This window comes from Lingula anatina, chromosome 1 (assembly GCF_051362555.1).
Source record: "Lingula anatina isolate TDL-2025a chromosome 1, LinAna3.0, whole genome shotgun sequence".
In the NCBI taxonomy this organism is placed as follows: Eukaryota; Metazoa; Brachiopoda; class Lingulata; order Lingulida; family Lingulidae; genus Lingula; species Lingula anatina.
Genome location: NC_141767.1, coordinates 7,274,912 through 7,296,345, shown reverse-complemented (window position 1 = coordinate 7,296,345; position 21,434 = coordinate 7,274,912). Strand labels below are relative to the sequence as shown.

The window sequence follows — 21,434 nt, the reverse complement described above, 5'->3', positions numbered from 1 at the left end:
GAATTACACCCCATTTCCATAGATTAGATCGACCTACTTTAGATCGACCTAACTCCCTGGGGGTTCACGCTAAATAGCTGTCAGCCGGGCGGACACGAAAGTTAATTATCCCCTTACAGCTTGTAGTAGGCGGGACGGACATTTAAGTCGGATTATCTGAAAGTAATCTAGTGAGACTCCCCGCGGGGATAGATCGATCTAAAATCTATGGGAATAGAGCCTTACCCTTTCCTGCTCAGTTCTTCTGTTCGTCACTTCCTGGTTTGGAACAGAAAGGCTTTTGCTGCTGGGTTTTTTAATTTCACGTAGTTGAAAATCACTGTGGGGGAAAAGAGATCCTGAATTTGAATGACATATGTTTGGATAATTAAGCCTGAAGGCGAAAAAGAAAACCCTTCCTTGTCAAGGCTTGTACATTGTACAGGTAGGTAATTAAGTCACAGTTAGTTTCACTTCTTCAACGGAATTGTGAGATATGACTCACAGATGATATGTGGAATTAAACATATGTTTTCTATGAACATTGTCCTTCATTTTCATAAATTTCAATGCGCGATACTGTACGTACAGTTAAAATATGTACAGTATGTCACAGGCCAGATACTTATCTAGCAGTACTTAGTCCACTTTTTAAAGCCCCCTTTGCACTGGACGGCGTCCTTTCTGCGTCCAGCAGTATGGTCCCGTTTGAGAATAAAAAAATAATAATACTTTACGTGCCAACAACTGGCCGATCATTGAGCATTCATTATGATACCAAATCAATGCTCGTGCCTCCTTTTTACGACCACAGTGATGCCAATTTCATGGTCGCAGAAAGGATGCCGTCCAGTGTAAAGGGGGTATAACTGACCTAGACCACATTCCAATTAAGACATGGCCCAGACCACATCCCAATCGGGTCTTTGCATTATTAACAGCACCATGAGCATGTTAATTTGTCAAGCAGTTTAATTACAGATGAGCAGCCAGTTTGTTTGTATGGCACTTATCACAAAAAATCTTTTTAAAATGTGAGTATTAGAGAGACTTTAAAACTTTCATAATTACTTTCAGATCTTATATTAAAAGACGGCATGTTCTTCAGATCAACTCACTCCCTAAAAGCTCTGTAGAATAGTCCTGATAGTTAGTTTCATTTCATTTGTAAAGACAAAGAGTGCACTCAAAATTATATTTTCATTGAGCAACTGCATGCATATCTCGCCTTTAATTACTTTAACCCATTTCATTTGGCAAATCATTTGGTAAATGTGCCCATTAAGTATTCCAAAGTGCACAGTTGGGTAAATGTTTCATGGGCACATTTACCAATGTACATGTAACGGGGTAAATATAGTGCCGGTGTGCATAAACCGGGGTAACGTCGGGGGAAAAGAAACATGGCGGCGTAGCAGACGCTGAGCAGCTTGTGCACTGCTTAGTAGCTTATATATCGTTAACCTATTAAATTTATGAAAAAGAAAGCACAGCGTTGTTGTACTGGATTGCTGAGGAAGTGCACCGCTACAAAATTGGCGCCCAAAAGCGGGGCACGAAGACTGGAGAATTCACGGACCCATTGCCTGGCAAGTTGCAAACGACACTGAATCTGAAAAGCGGCGCACGTTATGTTATAATGTGTTACGTGTTATTTAATTGCCAAACAGACTTTGGTGAAGACTCTGACAGTCCTTGTTATTAGATTTAGGAGAAACATAGTATCTGCTGACAACTTTTCATAGAAATTCTATCAATTGTAACCTGCTTTTAGTCTGCAAAGCTAAGGGACCGTATCAAAATGGCATCTGTTGGAGTCGCCAGACCAAAGTTACCGGAGTTCTCAGGGGAAAACACGGAAAATTTTGAACTCTGGTTCAAGAAATTTGAGTTGTGTTTCTCAGAGCCCCCAGCGGACAATGTACAGTCCAGACATGTTGTTTTACCTCTATATCTATCAGGGCGGGCATTTATGACCTATGATTCCCTGACAGAGGCAGAAAAAGGAGATTATCCTGCACTCAAACAGGCCTTGCGACACAGGTTGGTGCCAGGAGAACATAATTTGATGAGACGACAAAATTTTATGGCGCTGGTTCGGGGACCAGGAGAAAAACTGGTCGCATTTGAACTGCGAATCATGGAGGCTGTCCGTTTGGCATACAACGATTTTCCAGAAGCAGCTCGAAATGCCCTCGCCAAAGAGCAATTTATTAGAGGTGTGGGGGATGGTGATCTGCAACTTCATCTCCTCACTAAAAATCCAGAAAGTCTACGAGTTGCTGTGCAGCAGGCAGAGCAATTTGAACAAGTTCAGCGTATTGCCCATGGTAGAAATGCTGTCCGTTCAATGGAAAAAGGCCCAGCTGAGAGTAAGGGAGACCGAGATCCCATGCTGACGCAACTGGTGGCCCAAGTACAAAAATTATCGGAGTGCATGGCTGAGCTCACTGTGGAACAAAAGAAATGGAGGCAACAGGAACTTAATCCTGTGTTTGGTTATGGTGCCAACACAGGTGCCATGAGATCACCTGAAGCTTTTAATGGACGGAGCAAGGACCGTTACCACACAAAACCCAATTTTCCACGAGGTAGGAATACAGTAGCTCCTGTAAGTGGCAAGAGTCAGGGTTGTCAAATGGCATGTGAGAGAAAGGACCGCTGGCCAACCAATGCTCAGAATGCAATGGAATTTGAACCTAGGAAAATTGATCATACCTTCCAAGGCTTATGTGATTATTGCAAGGAGCGAGGACACAAATGGCGTAACTGTCCGTCTTTGCAGCAAGGGGAGGGGGAACACTAAGGGCTGTCGACATGGGTCAGTCGTCAGTCACACAATTTTTTGAAGACCCAGTAAAACCCACACCACTTGTGAAAGTAAAAGTTGGAAGTAAAGAGGTTCTTGCGCTTCTAGATACAGGAGCTGATATATCTGTTATTCATGAAAATTGTTGGAAAGAATGTCAGCCGCCAGAGATGATACTAGAGGAGTCCAAGGAGAGACCATCCTCAGTAACTGGAGACATTCTAACCATAAAGGGTTGCTCATATATAACAGTGTCAATCGGGGACCAGTCTTTTAATCATCGCTTCCGTGTTGGAAGTAATGTAGACAATTCACTGATCATCGGGTGGGATTTTATATTGGCACATGGTATAGCTATGAATCCGGGTAAACGCGAGCTAGTAATTGGTGGAGTCTCACATCCATTAGAACTGAGTCCTTCGCGACCCCCCAGTGTGTGCAGGGTCAATATGGCTGAAGACTGCTGGGTGCCACCTTGTTCAGAGATTATTTGCCATGGACATCTGGTACACCAAAGAGGTAGGCCTATGTTGAGTTATGAAGGAGTTTTTGAACCATCTCAAGAAAGTGGAATTGGTCTAGCACGAGTTTTGGCCAATGCTAAACAAGCACTTATTCCCCTCCGTGTTATCAATGTTTCAGATCAACCTTTGTTCGTTAAACAAGGGCAGTTTGTTGGAGAATTTCATTGTCTTAGTGAGCACGAATGTTCAAAAGTTAGAGGAATGTATGAGCTGTTAGAGTCTGACGGTGAGCACGAAAAGGCAGAAAAGTCAAGAGATGGGTGTCCCCAAATTGATCTGTCGGGATGTGACCTCACAGATAATCAGATGATGAAGCTCAGGGAGTGTTTGGAACGGAACAGTGACGTATTCAGTAAAGATCAGAATGACAGAGGTCTCACCAATATCCTTTCTCACACCATCAATACAGGCAGTGCAGATCCAATAAAGCAGAAACCCAGGAGAGTCCCATTTCACTTGAGGGATGAAGTAGAGAAGCAAGTTCAAGGTATGCTGGAAGATGGCATAATCGAACCATGTTATGGTCCCTGGTCCTCTCCAATAGTTTTGGTGAGAAAGAAAAATGGCGATATACGTTTCTGCATAGACTATCGCAAGTTAAACTCGGTTACAGTGAAAAATGCCCACTCCTTGCCAAGGATCGACGATGTACTCTCAGGTATGGCGGGTGCTACAATATTCACGACGCTAGACCTGACCAGTGGGTATTGGCAGGTGCCTGTATCTGAAGAAGATCGTGATAAGACCGCTTTCTCATTTGGTCCAGATCTGTACCGTTTCACCAGACTTCCGTTTGGCTTATGCAATGCGCCACCGCTTTTCGCAAAGCTTATTGAGCTTGTGTTTAGTGGCATGAACTGGAGGGTAATGTCCACGTACTTGGATGATTTATTCATCTATACACGTACTTTTGAGGAACATTTGGAGACACTAGAGGAAGTATTTAGGAGGCTGCGTGAAGCAAACCTCAAGTTGCAGCCTAGTAAATGCAAAATTGCACAGCCGAAAACAATTAATGTCGGCCATGAAGTATCAAAAGAGGGGATACGCCCAGATCCCAGTAACGTGGAGAAGGTCAAGAATTGGCCAAGACCCAAGAATCAGCAAGAGGTTCGGAGCTTTTTAGGACTCGCCTCATACTACCGTCGGTTTGTTGAAGGATTCGCTGACATAGCAAGACCACTGAATAGCTTGCTGGAAGCTGGTACACCTTTCGGTTGGAAGGAAGAGTGTGAGTTGAGCTTTCAGCGGTTAAAAGAAAAGTTGATTACCCCTCCCGTACTAGCTCATCCAAGGTGGGGTGAGCCATTCATCTTAAACACAGATGCATCAGACACGGCTGTGGGTGCAGTCTTGTCTCAGGAACAAGATGGCATGGAGCGCCCAATTGTGTTTGCAAGCAAATCACTCAGTAAAACTGAACGAAAATGGGCCACATTCGACAAGGAGTTTTGGGCAATTATATGGGCTCTCAGACAGTTCCATGTGTATGTATGGGGCTCGAATCTAACCATCTACACTGACCATAAACCACTCACTCACCACAAAAGCTTGAATTTAGAAGCAGAAGTATCAGGAAGGAGAAGTAGATGGGCAATTGAGTTATCCTCGTTTGGAGACCTGGAGATAAGATACCGCCCTGGAAAACAAAATGGAGCAGCTGATGCTCTGAGCAGGATGCCAGACACTTTATCATCCGACAGGGATCCACCGGCTGCTCAAGGAAAGACCTCCTGTCCTGCATTGGAACCAAGAAAATACAAACAAAGGACAAGCACTTCTTCCACCACTCAGGCAAACGGTATGCTCAACTGTGGAGATTATGTGATGGAGAAAGGTGCGGAGAAGGAAGGGAAAGATGGGAGAAAAGGAAAGGAGGAGAGAGACTCAACAAAAAAGGTTCGAGTAACCACAGTCTCACCAGAAGCCACAGCAGACCCATCCATCGCTGGCTCCATAGGATCAGAACAGGACCTAGACCCTGATATTTCACTGGTGAAGAATTGGGTCAGATCTGGAAATAAACCAGATTGGCACCAAATTAAGAACCAAGGACGCGTGTTACGAACCTTCTGGAGACATTTTGAAAATTTATCCATTGTTAATGAAACACTGTGTTACCAGTGGCAGATTCCAAAACGTGATAAGGTGATCTATCGTCAGGTAATGCCACCAGGTCTACGTCTATCGGCATTACATGACATACATTCACTGACAGCAGGAGGTGGCCATTTAGGCAGAAACAAAACTCTCAGGAAGCTTCAGGAGAGATTTTATTGGCCCGGAATGATGCAAGAGACGCATGACTATTGTAGAACATGTCCCGGTTGTGTGGGCAGACGGAAACCCCTGCCAGCCATGCGAGCACCCATGGAAAGTATTTCAAGTAGTAGACCCTTAGAGTTGGTTTGCACAGACATTACAGAATTGCCTGCAACATCCCGGGGAAACAAGTATGTTTTGGTAGTAGAGGACCATTTCACCAAATATGTCAATGTTTATCCAATGAAAGATCAAACGGCCCAGACTGTAGCTGACATATTATTTAGGGAGTATGTCAGGGAGCATGGCGTCCCGGAGAGTCTCCACTCTGACCAAGGTCGTCAGTTTGAGGCAGGTCTGTGTCAGGAGTTATGTGCCCTGCTACAGATCTACAAATCAAGAACAACATCATACCACCCCCAGGGAAATGGCATGGTGGAACGTTTCAATAAGACGCTAAAGAACATGATCGCCAAAACATCACAGGAAGACTGTAAAGACTGGGACCTAAAATTAGGGCCACTTGCCTTGGCGTACAATGCTAGTGTTCACGAGAGTACAGGATTCTCACCATTTTTCCTTATGCATGGAAGAGAACCACGTTTGCCACCAGACATCATTTATGGTACACCAACACCACAGTATTGGAAGCAGGCTGGGTTTTACGCAAAGGAGATACACAACGAACTACAGGCAGCCTTTGATACAACCAAAGAGCATACAGCCCTGGCACAGGAGAGGCAAAGAAAGGTGTATGATAAATGGGCTCATCATCACCCATATAGAGAGGGTGACAAAGTGTGGTTACTAGTCATGGTGTCCAAAACAAGGCACAGAAAACTAGCACTTCCTTGGGAAGGGCCTTATATTGTGAAGAAAAGATTCCAGAATGCAGAGGGCATGCCAGGTGTCACTTACCGCATACAACATGAGGTGACGAAGAAGAAAATGGTTGTACACCACAACAGACTGAAACCCTATGAGGCACCAAGGATACCTAACCCACTTCAAGCAGATTCAGACTATGTGACGGAGGAAGATGAATCAAAAATACATGTACCTAGACCCAACATTTTTCAAGAGCAACTTCGTCTTGCCCCTGTACTTCCAGCAGAAGGTTACATTGTACATACCAGTAGAAATTCGTTTGCAGCGCCGGAGGCTACTGCCTGTTGTGAGGGAGAGGAGCACATCCCAGTGGAAGAAAAGACAGAAGAAGCGACTGTAGACGCTGGAAAGGACAAGGGAGCTTCGCAGGACAGTGGAGAACCCTTGGTCACAACCCGATCAGGAAGAGTGGTGCGGCGACCCACCAAATACAGAGACTTTGTGGCAGCTATTGGAGATGGCTACTAACAGATTAACTCTTATGAATGGCATTTTGTGGGTTTCATCAGTTATGATTGTTGTTGTTTATATGCACGTTAATGTTGGACAAGTTAGTTGTTTTGACAGAGGATTTAAAAAAAAAAAAAACATTTTAACTGGAACTTTTACTGTTAAAAGAGACATTTCATCTGGAATTTTACTGTTAATAGTGTTGATATTAATGTTGTGAACTTTTTCAAGGATTTAGACCCAGTGTTGATTTAGTGTGTTGGGACTTAGTTATAATCGGTAGTTACTAGGTTGGAGACTCGGGACGAGTCTTATCTGCCCGGGGAGGCATGTAACGGGGTAAATATAGTGCCGGTGTGCATAAACCGGGGTAACGTCGGGGGAAAAGAAACATGGCGGCGTAGCAGACGCTGAGCAGCTTGTGCACTGCTTAGTAGCTTATATATCGTTAACCTATTAAATTTATGAAAAAGAAAGCACAGCGTTGTTGTACTGGATTGCTGAGGAAGTGCACCGCTACATACCAAATTGTACCAATTTGTACCTGTAGCAATTTCAGTGTACATTAAGAAATTATTAAGATTAAACATTTGAAGGCATTATAAACAATATTTAAAGCTTGATCAGTTATTAATGAACCAAAAAACACCTAAATCTACTTAAGCATAACATATAATAGTCCAATACTGATATATATAAAATTTAAAAATATATAACAAAGTTGGTTTAGTATTTTTGAATAGATTTGATAACATATATTGCCACGTGAGCCATAATAACTACTTTGCTGGAGTAATTGAAGTTAAAATTGCACATTTTCTTTTTTTTTTTTTTTTTGCCAATTTCATTAAATTTGTTTGTTATTTTTTCACATTATGATAGATAAGCATACTATATTATGCTGGTGCAATCTACATGATATTTTAAAGTTAATGTACCCTTTTTATTTGTTAACTGATAAATTAAGATGACAAATCTAATAAACTATAAAAGACAGAAAATAGTTTGGCAAAATAATAATAATGATAATAAGTATCATGATTGCATTCACAGATAATCACCTATACATGGCTGTGTGAAGATAAATGGAGCTGAAGCAACCTGCTTTAATTTGAAAGTAAACTAAGCATAATAATGGAAGATAAAAACCATGAAACGAGTGTTCCATGTGAAGAAGTTGTCAAAGAGGTTGAACAGGTGTGGTGGTTAAAAAATTATTTAAAAAGTAATATTATGATTCAATTAACCCTCTGCCCCCTTGGTATAATAAGTGTTGATTAAAACAGCAAGGTTATTTAGATAATGTTGGTTTGTTGTTATAAAATATAGGTTGTCCAAGAAAGGTTGATAACTTTTAAGTTATTGTATATTAAAATATACAATATACCATCACAATTCAATTTTACCCCTAAGCAGGATGAGGATCAGAACAGAGCTGGAGCTGCTGCAGCTGCTTCAGAAGATGTTGAAAATGAATTTTTATCTGAGCCAGTCCCACCTGTGGATCAAAATGGTCCTTGTGAGCATGTCTGTTCACTTGCTAGCAGTCTAAGCAGCTCTCAAAGGTCCTCAGTGCTGTCACAAAGTTGTAAGTATATACTGGCAATTTAATAGAAAATAGTATAACTTATAAACAATCACATTATTTGTTAGGTAATTTTTTTCTATTTTCGTTTTTAGAAACTTATAACTGTTTAAATGCTGGCAAGCCTTATGAGCTGAATATGGCTCGAAGAAGATAAGTAAGACAATAACACATTGTTTGAAAGAAGTTTATAAAGATAACAAAAAGTTATTTTGAATGTTCATGTGATCTGAGAAACTTCAATAATTTCAGCCTACACCACTGACTATGAGCAAAACTTTTATTGTTTGGAAAATGAAGATTTTTGGACTAGTATACCAGGAGGAAGTTTTGAGAGAAAGGTAAGAAAGATAATCAACAGTTTATTTTGATATTTTTGTTTAAAAAAAATTTTTAAGATGTTTTTGTACTTATTATGTGACGTAAAATGTAGAGTAGATGACAAATGAATAAAAATGTGGATGTATCTATATCTACAGTATGTACATGTAGCACTGATCAAAATATTGCCTTTGTTGATAAAACCTCTCAGTGGTGGTGGTACCATACCCTTTATTTAAAACAACACACAGATGGTCTTTAAAAACTTTATTGCTTTTCTAACACTATAAAGAAATACAACAATCTGAGAAAAATCTAAATAAAAGCCACTTAAGCTGCGGAAACCATAGAATTAAGCATTGAAAGCATGCATACATAAATTATCCCATTGAAACACCCATCCATATGTATGTTAGCAATTAATTAACTATTAAATAGGCACAGTCACAGAAATAAGGTGTGGGTGGGTGGGAAATTCAAAGTGTTCAAGCATGTGTCTTGCTCTGTAACAAACTAGCAACTGTGGATTAAAAAAAAAACAAAAAAAAAACGCATGCTGAGCATCAGCCAATGAGAGATGATGACTGTTAGGCGATTGGTCCTATCAGAGAAGAGAAAACAATGTTCATTGAGTACTCTACCCATAGGAGATCGTTTCCGATAGGAGATCGTTTCCGATAAGTCCATTAAGCAGTCCAACTGACCAACAGTCAGGAGATTTGTATCTGCAGGCTGCAAGACTGTGATTTACATACCATCTGTGTATCATATTTTAAATCCAACTTATGAATAAGTCTTAATTAAATTATTAACATATGCTACTAGGGATCAGTTTTCATAGATATTAAATGCAAACTTTATTTAGATTTTTTATCTGAAATTCATTTTTCCAGAAATGGGGCAGTTTCTTAAAACACCTTGGAGACAGCTTCAATGAGGACAAATTGGCAACAGAGCAAAGAAACAACACGACTCTTAAAGTTCTGAAAAGAATTCTTCAGCTGGAAGGTAAGCTGGAGTTATGGAAAAATGGTTAACCAGACAAAATTTTTGAATACTAGTACAATACACTAGCCTGTAGTACTTTTTATTTTTAAGCTATAGTAGTTAATGAGCAAAATTGTTGCAAAAAAAAAAAAAAAAAAAAGACAAAAAAAAAAAAGGAAAAAAACTATTTACTAGTTATTTACCACTTAGGAAATAAAATGATGCCTTATGGCTTTCAGTTTGCATGAAGGATTTTATGTAGGATCTTTATATCCAAATTTAATTTATTTTTGAATATCAGATCGTGCAGAGGACAGTGATGAGATCAAGGTTGAAGCCTTCATAAGGTTTGTTGGATGGTTTGGACCCATGAGAGCTGAAGAAGGAAAATGTATTGCTCTGAGAGAGGTATGATCTCCAGAAATGATTAAAAAAATGTAAAAAGTGGGTGACAGTAACAGAATCCTAGAATGACATAACTAATGATATTCTATGGGTCTGATTTGATACAGTGTATTGTTTAATGTGTAAGAATTTTTAAATTATGTTCATTTTATGATACTATTAGGTCAATATTCTCCATGAAGGTTCCACAGTTGAGACAAAGGAGGGGAAAAAAAAAAGGTAAAATTTTTTTAAAATGCATCTTTTGCTCTTCCCCCCTCCAACAACTATTTTGACTGATGAGAAACACATTAACAAATTCCCTGTTTGATTTAAATGCAATGAACAAAATGTTCAATGCATGTGGCTTACAATATTATCATAAAGACACTGGACATGTCTGTATTTATTCTGATAATTGTGTTTGTCTATGTTACTGATCATGTCTGACATAGATGGTATCCATAACTGCCAAACTTTTTTTTTTGCTGAGTGGCTTTTTTTGCTAAAAGGGCATTTAGTGTTTAACAATTATAATGATGGGAGTATTTTTTACAAAAGTTAAGGGTTTTGTTTTACATGTCTTTTATTGCCAAACCATATTTTAGTTTTACTTCAAATTTGCTTAGTGGTTTTGTGTGGTTAAAAGGTGACTGCCTTTTGAAAATCAGGTTGATTGGGTAGAATTTACAAAAGTTACCATACATAATGTGCATTTTTGCAAACCTGTTGTTTAGTGTTCAATACTGGGCAATGCATATGCCAGGTTACAATCCTGTCACAATTATAACTTGTTAAGTTCACAGTTGTGAGTGTAAGATTTTCTTGAGAAAAACCCATATTTAATTAATTTTCCTGGTGTAAAGTTTTTTTTTAAAAACCAATCTTTGATCTTGACTCTCCCCATACTGAGTAATTATCTGTAATTAAAAAGGTCCTTAACCCACACTTAAGTACTTTATGTATTTCCCTTAACTTGTCATGTGACTTATAGTAAAATAAAATTTTGTCTGACGTAAGCAGTGTGCATTACTAGATGTCACCACACCAGGTCATTTTTTGTTTTCTTAAAGATTGAGTCATTATTAATGCATATAACCTATCATAGAGGCTGTGCCAGTTTGCTCTTGGTTAAGACTCATACTGCAAATTATAACAATGTTAAATGAACTGTTAGGTTTGATGATTAGAGATCGAGAACAATGAACAATATGTACTTCTTTAAGACATGCTACTTTTGCTTAGGTAGAAATTTGCTTTCTTTCAACTGTTTTCTTTAATTTTTTATCTTTCTTCCCTACTGATATCATTAAATTTCATTGAATATATTTGTTTTTAAACATTATAATCTCTGTGCATGAGCCACTTTTGAGATCAGTTTACATGTAGGTGTGCCTGTTGGTGAAATAATTAGTACCACCAGCGTGTACGCTGGCGGTACTCATGGTTTTAGTCCCGACCCGTCTCGTCTGGCTCCGCCGGCTCCGTTGGCTCCGTAAGCTCCGCCGGCTCCGCGTACTGGCGCCAGATACAAGTCACCGTTACCGCTTCTCCTCCTAGACCGCAAGGACCCCTGTCCCCATCTCTTGGATTTAGGTCACATATAACCTCAACTTGAACCCCCAGGTTTTTTTGTCTCAGTCGGTGCATTAACCTGGGCGTGACACTCGTTGAAATGCACCCTTGTCAAAATTTTTGAAAATTCAATGCCAATTATCTACCCTACGGAAGGAATTATGGGAAAAATTTCTACAGACGGCTTTCCAAAAGTCATATGTGTAGATTTCAAATATGCCCTTGGATTTGACCTTTGACCTTTATTTCAAGGTCAAACGGGCCAAAATTTTCAAAAAAATGAAATTTTTTACAAAAAAAATATTATTTGCGCTGTTATTCAGACACTACACAGACTTAACCAATTATATTATTGGAAAGTGTTACCCTTTGGGTCTTCTTTCATCTCCGTGAATTTGGGGTCAATCGGTGCATTTTCACGGGAGAAGCGGCCATAAGATACCGAAACTGAAAACTGTCTCTAATTCGGGAACCGTTAATGCTAGCGAGCTGTTCTTTTTTGCATTTTGTAGAGCATGTAAAGCCCAACATTGCATATGGTCTCCGTTTTTTTGTATTTCATACGGTTTTTGTGTTATGCTGTATTAAAAAGTACATTGTGGTGGCACATTATTGTAACTCAGAATTGTAACATTATATCTCCAAAACTGGCAGAGATAGGTCAATAGTTACTATTAAAGTTGAATAGGATGTCACTTACTGGCAATTTAACAGTGACCATAAAATTGACCTTTGACCTACTTTTCATCATGAATTGAACTTTGCAAATTTTCGTTCCCTTTTATCTCCAAAACTGGCAGAGATAGGTTCATAGTTACTATTGAACTTGAATAGGAAGTCATATACTGGCAATTTACTGTGACCTTAAATTTGACCTTTGACCTACTTTTTACCATGAACTGAACTTTGCAAATTTTTGTTCCCTTTTTTCTCCAAAACTGGCAGAGATATGCCCATAGTTACTATTGAATTTGAATAGAAAGTCATAAGAGGCAATTTACTGTGACCTTTAAATTGACCTTTGACCCACTTTTCACCATGCACTGAACTTTGCAAATTTTCATTCCCTTTTATCTCCAAAACTGGCAGAGATAGGTCCATAGTTACTATTGAACTTGAATAAGAAGTCATATACTGGCAATCTAAGTGTGACCTTGAAATTGACCTTTGACCTACTTTTCATCATGAATTGAACTTTGCAAATTTTCTTTCCGTTTTATCATCAAAACTGGCAGATATAGGTCCATAGTTACTATTGAACTTAAGTAGTAAGTCATATACTGGCAATTTACTGTGACCTTAAAATTGACCTTTGACCATATTTTTACTATGAACTGAACTTTGCAAATTTTCTTTCTCCTTTATCTCCAAAACTGACAGAGATAGGTCCATAGTTACTATTGAACTTGAATAGGAAGTAATACACTAGCAATCTGTGACCTTGAAATTGACCTTTGACCTACTTTTTATAATGAACTGCTTTTTGCATGTTTTCAGGCCTTTAAATCTGCAAAATTGGCAAAGAAATACCCATGGTTGCTATTGAACTTGAATAGAAATTCATATGCTATGATATTGAAATTGACCTTTGACCTACTTTTTCACCATGAACTGAGCTTTGCATATTTTCTTGCCTCTCATATCTTTAAAACTAGCAGAGATGTGCCCCTTGTTGCCCCTAGGTTTTCTCTTTTGTCAGCATATATGCACCATTGACAACACTTTTCAAGGAAAACCAATAGGCCTTTTGTCTAGAGAATACAGGAGTGATCAAGGGTAGGAAAATGCAAGTCAATTCGAAAATCTGCTTGATTATACCATTTTTAGTTTTATTTTTTTGCATATTTTGAGAACTCTTATTGATTGCATCTTATAGAGCTTGTCAAGCACAAGACTGGTGATGGTGTCCCTTTTTGGAGGGGTGGGGGGGTCCATACGAATGCGCTTACTCCAGCTGGTGGTACAATATCTGGAGGCGATATCGCCTCTCTGATCCTCTAGTTTATAACAATGTTAACTTGATGAATTGCAGCTGGTTTGCTGGATATTTAGATAGACCCAAAGCAGAGGAATATTTAATCAATGAAAAAGTTGGAACATACCTAGTGAGGTGAGTTATTGCAATAACTTGTCCTTTTTTCACCAATAAGACAACTGAGTCAGGAACCAACATGTAACACCAAGCCGTATTTATGTTTCTTGAGACTCACTACAATCTGTGTGATCTCCACCTTTATTTGTACTATCTAGGTATTGATGTCACTGGCCCACTTCTATCTGCTAACTATATTTTCTGTTGTACACAACTTCTGACTTCTTATGTGAAGATACAGGGCTCTAATGATAGTATATTACACAGGGGTGGATTTAGGCCATCTTCTGGGTCTTCCAGAAGACAGTCAGATTTTTTAGTTTACAGAGACAGGTATCTAATTTTTTCTGTTTGAAGACAGTCAAAATTGGAGGATGTACCTAACAAAGGTAATTTGGAAGACTGTCAGAAAATAGCTCTGGATCCACCCCTGTGACAAGTACTTCTCCTTATATACTAGTACACAAGGGCAAAAACATTACAGTGATTCTGAAAGCAAGTCAGAGATATTGAAGACAATTTACAGAATTAAGACATATTACTAGAGACCTTTAACTAAATTCTCTCATGGGCCTGTTGTGCATAATTAAAATTTGATGTTCACTTTGCAGTTAAGCATAATGTATTATTGCATCAGAATTGACAGTATTCTATTTTGTGCATTATTATTTTCTGCTTTTTGTCTGTACATTTGACAGCTTTGCAGCCTTGTTTTGTTTGTTTTTTTCAATAGGTTTAGTGATACAGAACGAAAATCTGCTAGTTTTGTGCTGTCCATTGTTGTTGCACAAAGATGTGTAGAGCACTTCATTATTGAGGTAAAGAAATCATTTTATTTTATTTTAGTTTTTGTAAATTCTATATGATTTGGTGAGATTTTTCACAGATTTTTATGTTATACTGTATTAAAGTAAACTAGTGAACCATAAAAGCAGCTAGAAAACATTTAAAATGTTAAAGTTACACGTGAAGCAAGGGTAGATTCCCTGTAACACAAAAACTACTTCTACTAGTTTCCTATTGGACTCAAATTAAGTTGACATACCAAAGGCTTATTTAAAACTAAAGTTAACACTCAATCACCAATCAAATAGTTTTATACATTCTTCAGATTTCTGGTTGTAAACTTGACCTTTTTAATCATCCCTATAGTTTGTTATAAATGACTATCATACACTGTATGAGAAGAATGAGATGGTACTGTTTGGTATTTCTTTAAGTTATGCTGTTTAAAGTTTAGTCAGTTTAACTGGCATAGATTTGACTTTATAGGTATAACTTTAACAATTTTTAAAATCAATAAGTTCTAGACGATATTTACAGTACTAGTAAATGACATTTGTTCTCTTTCCACAACAGAGAACCAGTTTGAGGGGTCCTTCTCATGACCTTGAGCCCTGTTTTGGAGTCTTTAGACTTGGAGACATTGAAGAGAGATTTCCCAATCTGTTTGCGTTAATTCAGCACTTTGGAATGAATGATATAACTTCGGAATATCCAGGAGTTACATGTGATCATATATGTCCAAACCTGCCTCTTAACATGATCATTGCACCTTACAAGAGGGCTACCCGTAAGGCTAAAAGATAGATACGTAAGAGTAAAATCTCATCAAGACAAGAATTGTATACAGAGTCAGAGAGCAGTATACAGCTAACGCACAAATCACTATTGTCAGGCATATCTCATTCTGACATCCCAGTGATGCACCTTTGTGTATCTCCAGCACACATGCAGCAGTGAAAATATCACAATGTTTTAGTAAATATACTGGTAGTAATAATTTAACATTGTTTTGTTTAGTCTTGCCTTATAATTTTTAAACGCTTCTATGAAAAAAGTCAGATATGGTGCAGCACTTTTTGTTGTTCTTTTATTTTCATATATACTGGTATATACATATATATACATATTTTTTATGGAACTGAATTTTTTTCAGTCCTTCCAACCTCTGGGGTAGAGAAATCTGGAGATTTTCAGATTAAAAAAAAATAGAGATTTGGTCAAAAGCTTTGAAATTACAATTGAGCATTCTTATTGTCAATAGAGACACATTTTAGCTTCCAGGTTATGAAAAAGGCACAATATTAAGACAGATTGGTGTAATGCAAGACTGTGACAATGAAATATTAAGTTCAATTCACACTTCCTTAATGAAAATTTTGCAGATGAATGCTTCCAAAGGCTCCATGGAATGTTTACTCAAACCCTTTGCTGGAGCCTGCAATGTTGTGTCTCACATCTGTAAGCAATATAATTATTTACACAGACTTTTGCTTGCAATTTTCTATGAGAAATAGTAAGCTATCTATGAGATCCAGGTTTAATCCTTGAGAGCTGGAAGGACTGTTTTTTTTATTAAATGTACAAGAGTATGAACAGTGGCAATCTCCATTATGATTTTTACACTATACCAATGGTGCAGTAAGCAGCTCAAAAATGTGTGCTTAAAAAAGTTTAAATTTTTATTTAAAATAATGCCCACCAGGTTAAGGTTAAGTCAGTATAAGCATGTGAAAAAAAGCTCAGTGAGAATGCATCAGTTATATTTTATAAATGTGGATTTATTGTGCCATGCACTTTTTATGTACAGAGACAGATGTGTCAGTACATATGGCCTTTACTTGTGTTTATCTTCATTGTCCTATCCGTATCACTGCACTTTTAGATGTAACAAGATAAGTGAAAAACTGTTTTACCTTTGGTCTTCAAACTTACATAACTGTTGAATATTAATAAAATATGGGTATAGTTGGAAGATCAGCCTGATCAAACCATTCCAAAAGTTTTTTTTAGCATATATGCAATTATATGCAATAAGATGCAAAGCTGGTTGACCTATTGTGTTCAAACTAAGCAGTGTTCAATATTACTGAAACACGTCAGGTTTTTTCTTTGTGAAATGTTCATTTCTCACATATTGCCATTTTCAAGGTGTGAATTTGCACTATTATGAGTCTGAAGACCTTTGCTAGTTACATGAATTCTCTAAATATCTGTTACCTGCAGTGCACCTTTAAAAAATTGGTAGTGATCATGCCATAAAGCATAGTGTAATATTGCATCGAAATTAAAGAAAAACATATTTTGGGTACTGCTGCCATAGTGACCTTTTAGGAAAAGCTAGTCATTTATGTTTCTTAAACTTACAGAAAAGAAACATACAACTAAAATACAGCGTCAGTTGGAAAACCAGCCTGATTGTAATCTTTTTCTGGATGTTATGTATTTTTGGCAAATGTTCTTTTTTTTCACATACCTGTATTGGCATTTTTATTGTGGGACTCCCATAGGCATGAAGCCATATAGTAGTTACATTTTCTTTATGTCCATTTTTGTATAAGGTATGATTTAAAAAAATTGTTGTTAATTATGTACTTTATCAATAGGAAATATTGCTTCAAAATTGATGAAAAATACTTTGTGCACTGCCACCACAAACACTCTGATAGGAAAACTGTTTTATTATTTTGTGACTGACATACAGCTCAGATTGGAAAACCAGTTTGATAGGATTATTTCCTTGAATTTATTCTTTTTTTTTTTTGTGATTTTTTTTTTTCTCATTCTGGCATTTCATTTATGCTAGTGACATATTCTTAATATCTGTGTACCTGTTGTGCATATTTGAATTTTTGAGTTTATTTCCCTGTCAAGGATAATGTAATATTGCATCAAATTGACAAAAATATAACCTATTGTGTGTTATTTGTTGTATCCAGCATATATTATACTACAGGGTTACTACTTAATATGGAATATTATTTTTTGGAAAGTAAATTTTCTACAAAATATTTATTTTCTCTCTAACTACTTTAAATCCAAAACTGAGGTGTCACTCCATGTGTAGCCAGGTGTGTAACCTAATTACCATACAACTGTCGAAACAGTTGATGCATGCAGTTGCATGTTCTGTGGTCAGAAATGTAAGGGGTGGTCTTTTCGGCAATTTCTGCCCTTGTATAAAAACGCATGGGTTTGGCCAATCTTTGGCGTGTATTTAGAGAAGCAACAAAGATATCCCTCTGAAACTTGACAGGTACCTTGAAGAAGATATGGTTCGACAGCTTAGCAACGCAGCTTACTATGAGATTCTTGCTCTCAGAGAAAATGGCCAGAAACGGACAGCCATTGCCAGGCAATGCAAAATTTATCAGGAACCGTTAGTAAAGTCCTCCAAAGAAATGCTAAAACAGGGGCACCTACTCCAATACCTTGACCAGGGTGTCTGCATATCACGCCAAGAAGACAGGATCGCCTTCTCCTTAGAGTGCGCCGTGCTTGTCCTACAAAGACAACCAGTGTCTTCAGAAAAGAGTGGCAGAATGTCATTCAAACGCCCATTTCAAGATCCCTCGTGAACAAGAGATCACTGCAAGCCGGTTATTTTGCACGAAGGCCAGTAGGGAAACCACTGTTAACAGCAGGTCATATACAGCGACGTCTGCAATAGGCTGGGGACCATGTGCCAAAACACTGGAATCACGTTGTTTTCAGTGATGAGGCCAGATATGGAGTTTTTAGAGTTGGTGGTCGAATCCTTGTCCGCCGACGTGTACGAGAGGCATAAAACGATGAATGTATACTGGCTAGGGTGCAAGCAGGGGGTGTTAACGTCTCTGTTTGGGGAGCATTTTATGCTGGTGCCCAGAACCAGTTGGTTTTTCTAGGAGGCAACCTCAACCAGGGTTCCTACAGAGACATTCTACAGCAAACAATGCTTTGATTTGTAAGAGTCATCTTCAGGAACAACTTTGTGTACCAAGACGACTGCACAACCCCACATTGAGTGCACAGAATCCCTGTTTTTCTTCGAAACCAATGGGTGTAGCAACTGCCCTGGCCTGCAAACTCCTCAGATATAAACCCAATTGAAAGTCTGTGGGCGGAAGTAACTCACAGAATTAATAGCTATGGTCATCGGCCGTAAATAGTGATGAACTGCGACAGGCAAATATCACTACTTGGAATTATATCCCCATCCAAACTCTCAAAAAACTTTTCACAGGGTATGCCATGTAGGATGAGGGCGCTGCAAGCGGCTGCTGGGGGTCATACCTGCTATTGATGACGTTTGATGATTTACTGTAATGAGTTCTTTGACTGTGTAACCTGTCACTGTCGGGAGGCTATCATTTTCTTTAATATCTTAGCTTAAAATTAATACTGACATCAAACTGTTGATATGGTTTTCTGGGGGTGTTCTTTTCTTTTGAATGATATTTTATGTCAGATTTGATATTATTGACCAAAATATCTAACAATAGAAGCCTGGATATTTTTATCACTCAATGACATACTTTTTTGATGAATCAAGCCAAATTTTTTTAAATCAGCCCTCAAAAATAACAATGATAAAAAATATTCCATATTAAGTGGTAACCCTGTATGTATATGTTTACAATACAGATAACACATTTCATCAAAAATCATTTGACCTTTTGTCTTCAATCTTATCTTATAGGACTAATGAATATTACTTAGATACAGGTCTAGTTTGAAAAACAACCTGGTCAGATTATTATTGTTGTTATTATTTGTCTTGTTTCATTTATATATTTATTTAATTTTGCAATTTTTGTGAAACTTTCACTTTTTTCATTCTGACAATTTCGGTGAGTGAAATTGAACTCTCATGGACTGAAGCCTTAATCTAGTTACATATTATCTAATATCCATGTTACTTGTTTTGGATAATTAAAATTTGGTGCTGACTTAGCTGTTTATCATAATGTATTATATCTATATTGCATCAAAACTGATAATATAACCTATTTTGTTATTTTCTTTTTGTCTGTACATTTAGCAGCTTTGCTGCCTTTTTTTGAATTCCTGTAAAGAAATGGTTTTGCTTGTGAGACTATTTTGGTGGTTTTAGGCTTTTGTATTACAAAAGTATAATAGTGTAGTAGGTACATGGTTTTAACACATTTGTTGTTCTGTCATTACCTTCACCTACTCTGGATTGTATGAAATCCACATGTTACGAAAGTTAAATGTTTCGAAATTGAATATTTAACACATGTGTTTGTGGCAATTTCCATTATGATGTCACCAAAGATGTAGAGTAAGCAGATCTGACATTTAAGAGCTGATCTTAACCAAATGAAAATAGTACATGTACAGTAACAGATTGATGACAACTTGGTGAGATTAAATTGAACAACTCATTAGAGGTAAATTATATATAAGTATACATGTATGGTTTATTAACTTTATTTCTGCACCGTTGTGTCAATTTGATTTCGCATATTTAAGAATCTATCCTTTGTAAGCAGCTTTTGTATTCTTATTTGTAATAAATTTAAGTTGAATGATTCTTATAATGTTTGAAAGGAAAAATTTTGGATAAATGCTGCTGTACAGTACTTTATGGACATCGTCATCACCATAATTTCAGTTCCGAACAAGCCCATGAGAGTAAAAATATGAGTAGACATCGTTAGAGCGTGCGCTTTGTGTCGAACATTCCAAAGATGGGGAAACAACCTATAATATTAGAAGACCAACGATATTTACATAAAAACCAATAAAAGGTAGTTAATCGAGGGGACTTTGAAAAGGCAACCGTTGACGGTCACGATGACCTTTTCTGCTGTACGCAGTATTCAGACCTGCTAAAATCTGTGAATGAAAAGAACTGGGATTATTTTTGAAATGGATGAAAAAGTGCACAATTTTAAAAAATAATTTTCAAAGAAAAAAAGAATCTAAAGTAATAACGGGTAAAAAGGAATCCAGGGGAAAAAGATGTGTGTAAACAACATAAAAATCTGAACAAAAAAAGTTGAAAACGATAAAATGAAAGAAACTCATTCAGCATGAGTTGTAGAAAAAGAAACCAGGGCCCCGTAACTCGAAAGCATGGCGAATAGCGATATCACAGAGAGGCTACAATGTATTTTATGTCTCCCCCTTCCTAGTGCACCACAAACTTTCATAATCCCATTCACAACAAGAAAGAAGGGAAAGAAAAATATTGGTTGTTCGATATTTGGCCAAACAAGGCCGCATTTATTATACAACCCCACAATACTAACAATGTAAAAAAAATGTTGCCTGTTATAAATGTTATGTTATAAATGTTAGGGATAAAAGTTATATATATATGGTGGCCCGTCGCTGCCATAATATATCAAATATTCGATACGACTCATCATCCCAAAAATTATGATGCATGAGTCAGCAAAAGTTTTAATTTACAAACAATTTTGCACAAGTTTCGTTTGTGGGGTTGCAAAGATAACTATATGGGGCGAGTTATGGAATCGAGACGCTTGCGCTCGGTCGCAATGCGCGATGCTTTCGAGTTACGGGGTCTAGAGATGTTAAGTTTTAGACAGGCTTTGCTTCTTACGAGACGGTTATATTGTAATAAGGTAGGTTTAAGAATATGCTTCTGTCTGGCACTTTGGGTTAACAAATGAATTGTCTGCTTTAGTAGAAAAGTCTCAAGAAAGATATCCTGGTTTTGAATGTGACGATGCGTGTGAACATACTTAACTTGAATTATTAAATGAAAGACGGCACAATGCATGCAAAATGTTTATTAGGATATCAAACATACCGGATCATACA

General features: G+C 37.6%; 1 protein-coding gene across 1 annotated transcript; it reads left to right on the top strand.

Moving 5' to 3' along the window:
• Positions 1 to 7: 7 nt before the first annotated feature.
• LOC106170189 (uncharacterized) lies at positions 8 to 20,182 on the top strand. The gene is made up of 10 exons (XM_086999375.1): positions 8 to 424; positions 7,966 to 8,109; positions 8,329 to 8,500; positions 8,750 to 8,838; positions 9,712 to 9,826; positions 10,107 to 10,213; positions 10,374 to 10,429; positions 13,797 to 13,874; positions 14,590 to 14,674; positions 15,216 to 20,182. Exons 2-10 carry the CDS (start codon positions 8,047 to 8,049, stop codon positions 15,444 to 15,446), a joined length of 996 nt encoding a protein of 331 aa, XP_086855501.1. The 5' UTR covers positions 8 to 424; positions 7,966 to 8,046; the 3' UTR covers positions 15,447 to 20,182.
• Positions 20,183 to 21,434: the final 1,252 nt, after the last annotated feature.

Excerpts from the sequence above, each read along its gene's own strand:
- LOC106170189 (XM_086999375.1), top strand. The coding sequence starts at position 8,047 with ATGGAAGATAAAAACCATGAAACGAGTGTTCCATGTGAAGAAGTTGTC. Across the intron at positions 9,827-10,106 it reads AAGAATTCTTCAGCTGGAAG|ATCGTGCAGAGGACAGTGAT; the intron begins GTAAGCTGGAGT and ends TTTGAATATCAG. Across the intron at positions 10,214-10,373 it reads AATGTATTGCTCTGAGAGAG|GTCAATATTCTCCATGAAGG; the intron begins GTATGATCTCCA and ends TGATACTATTAG.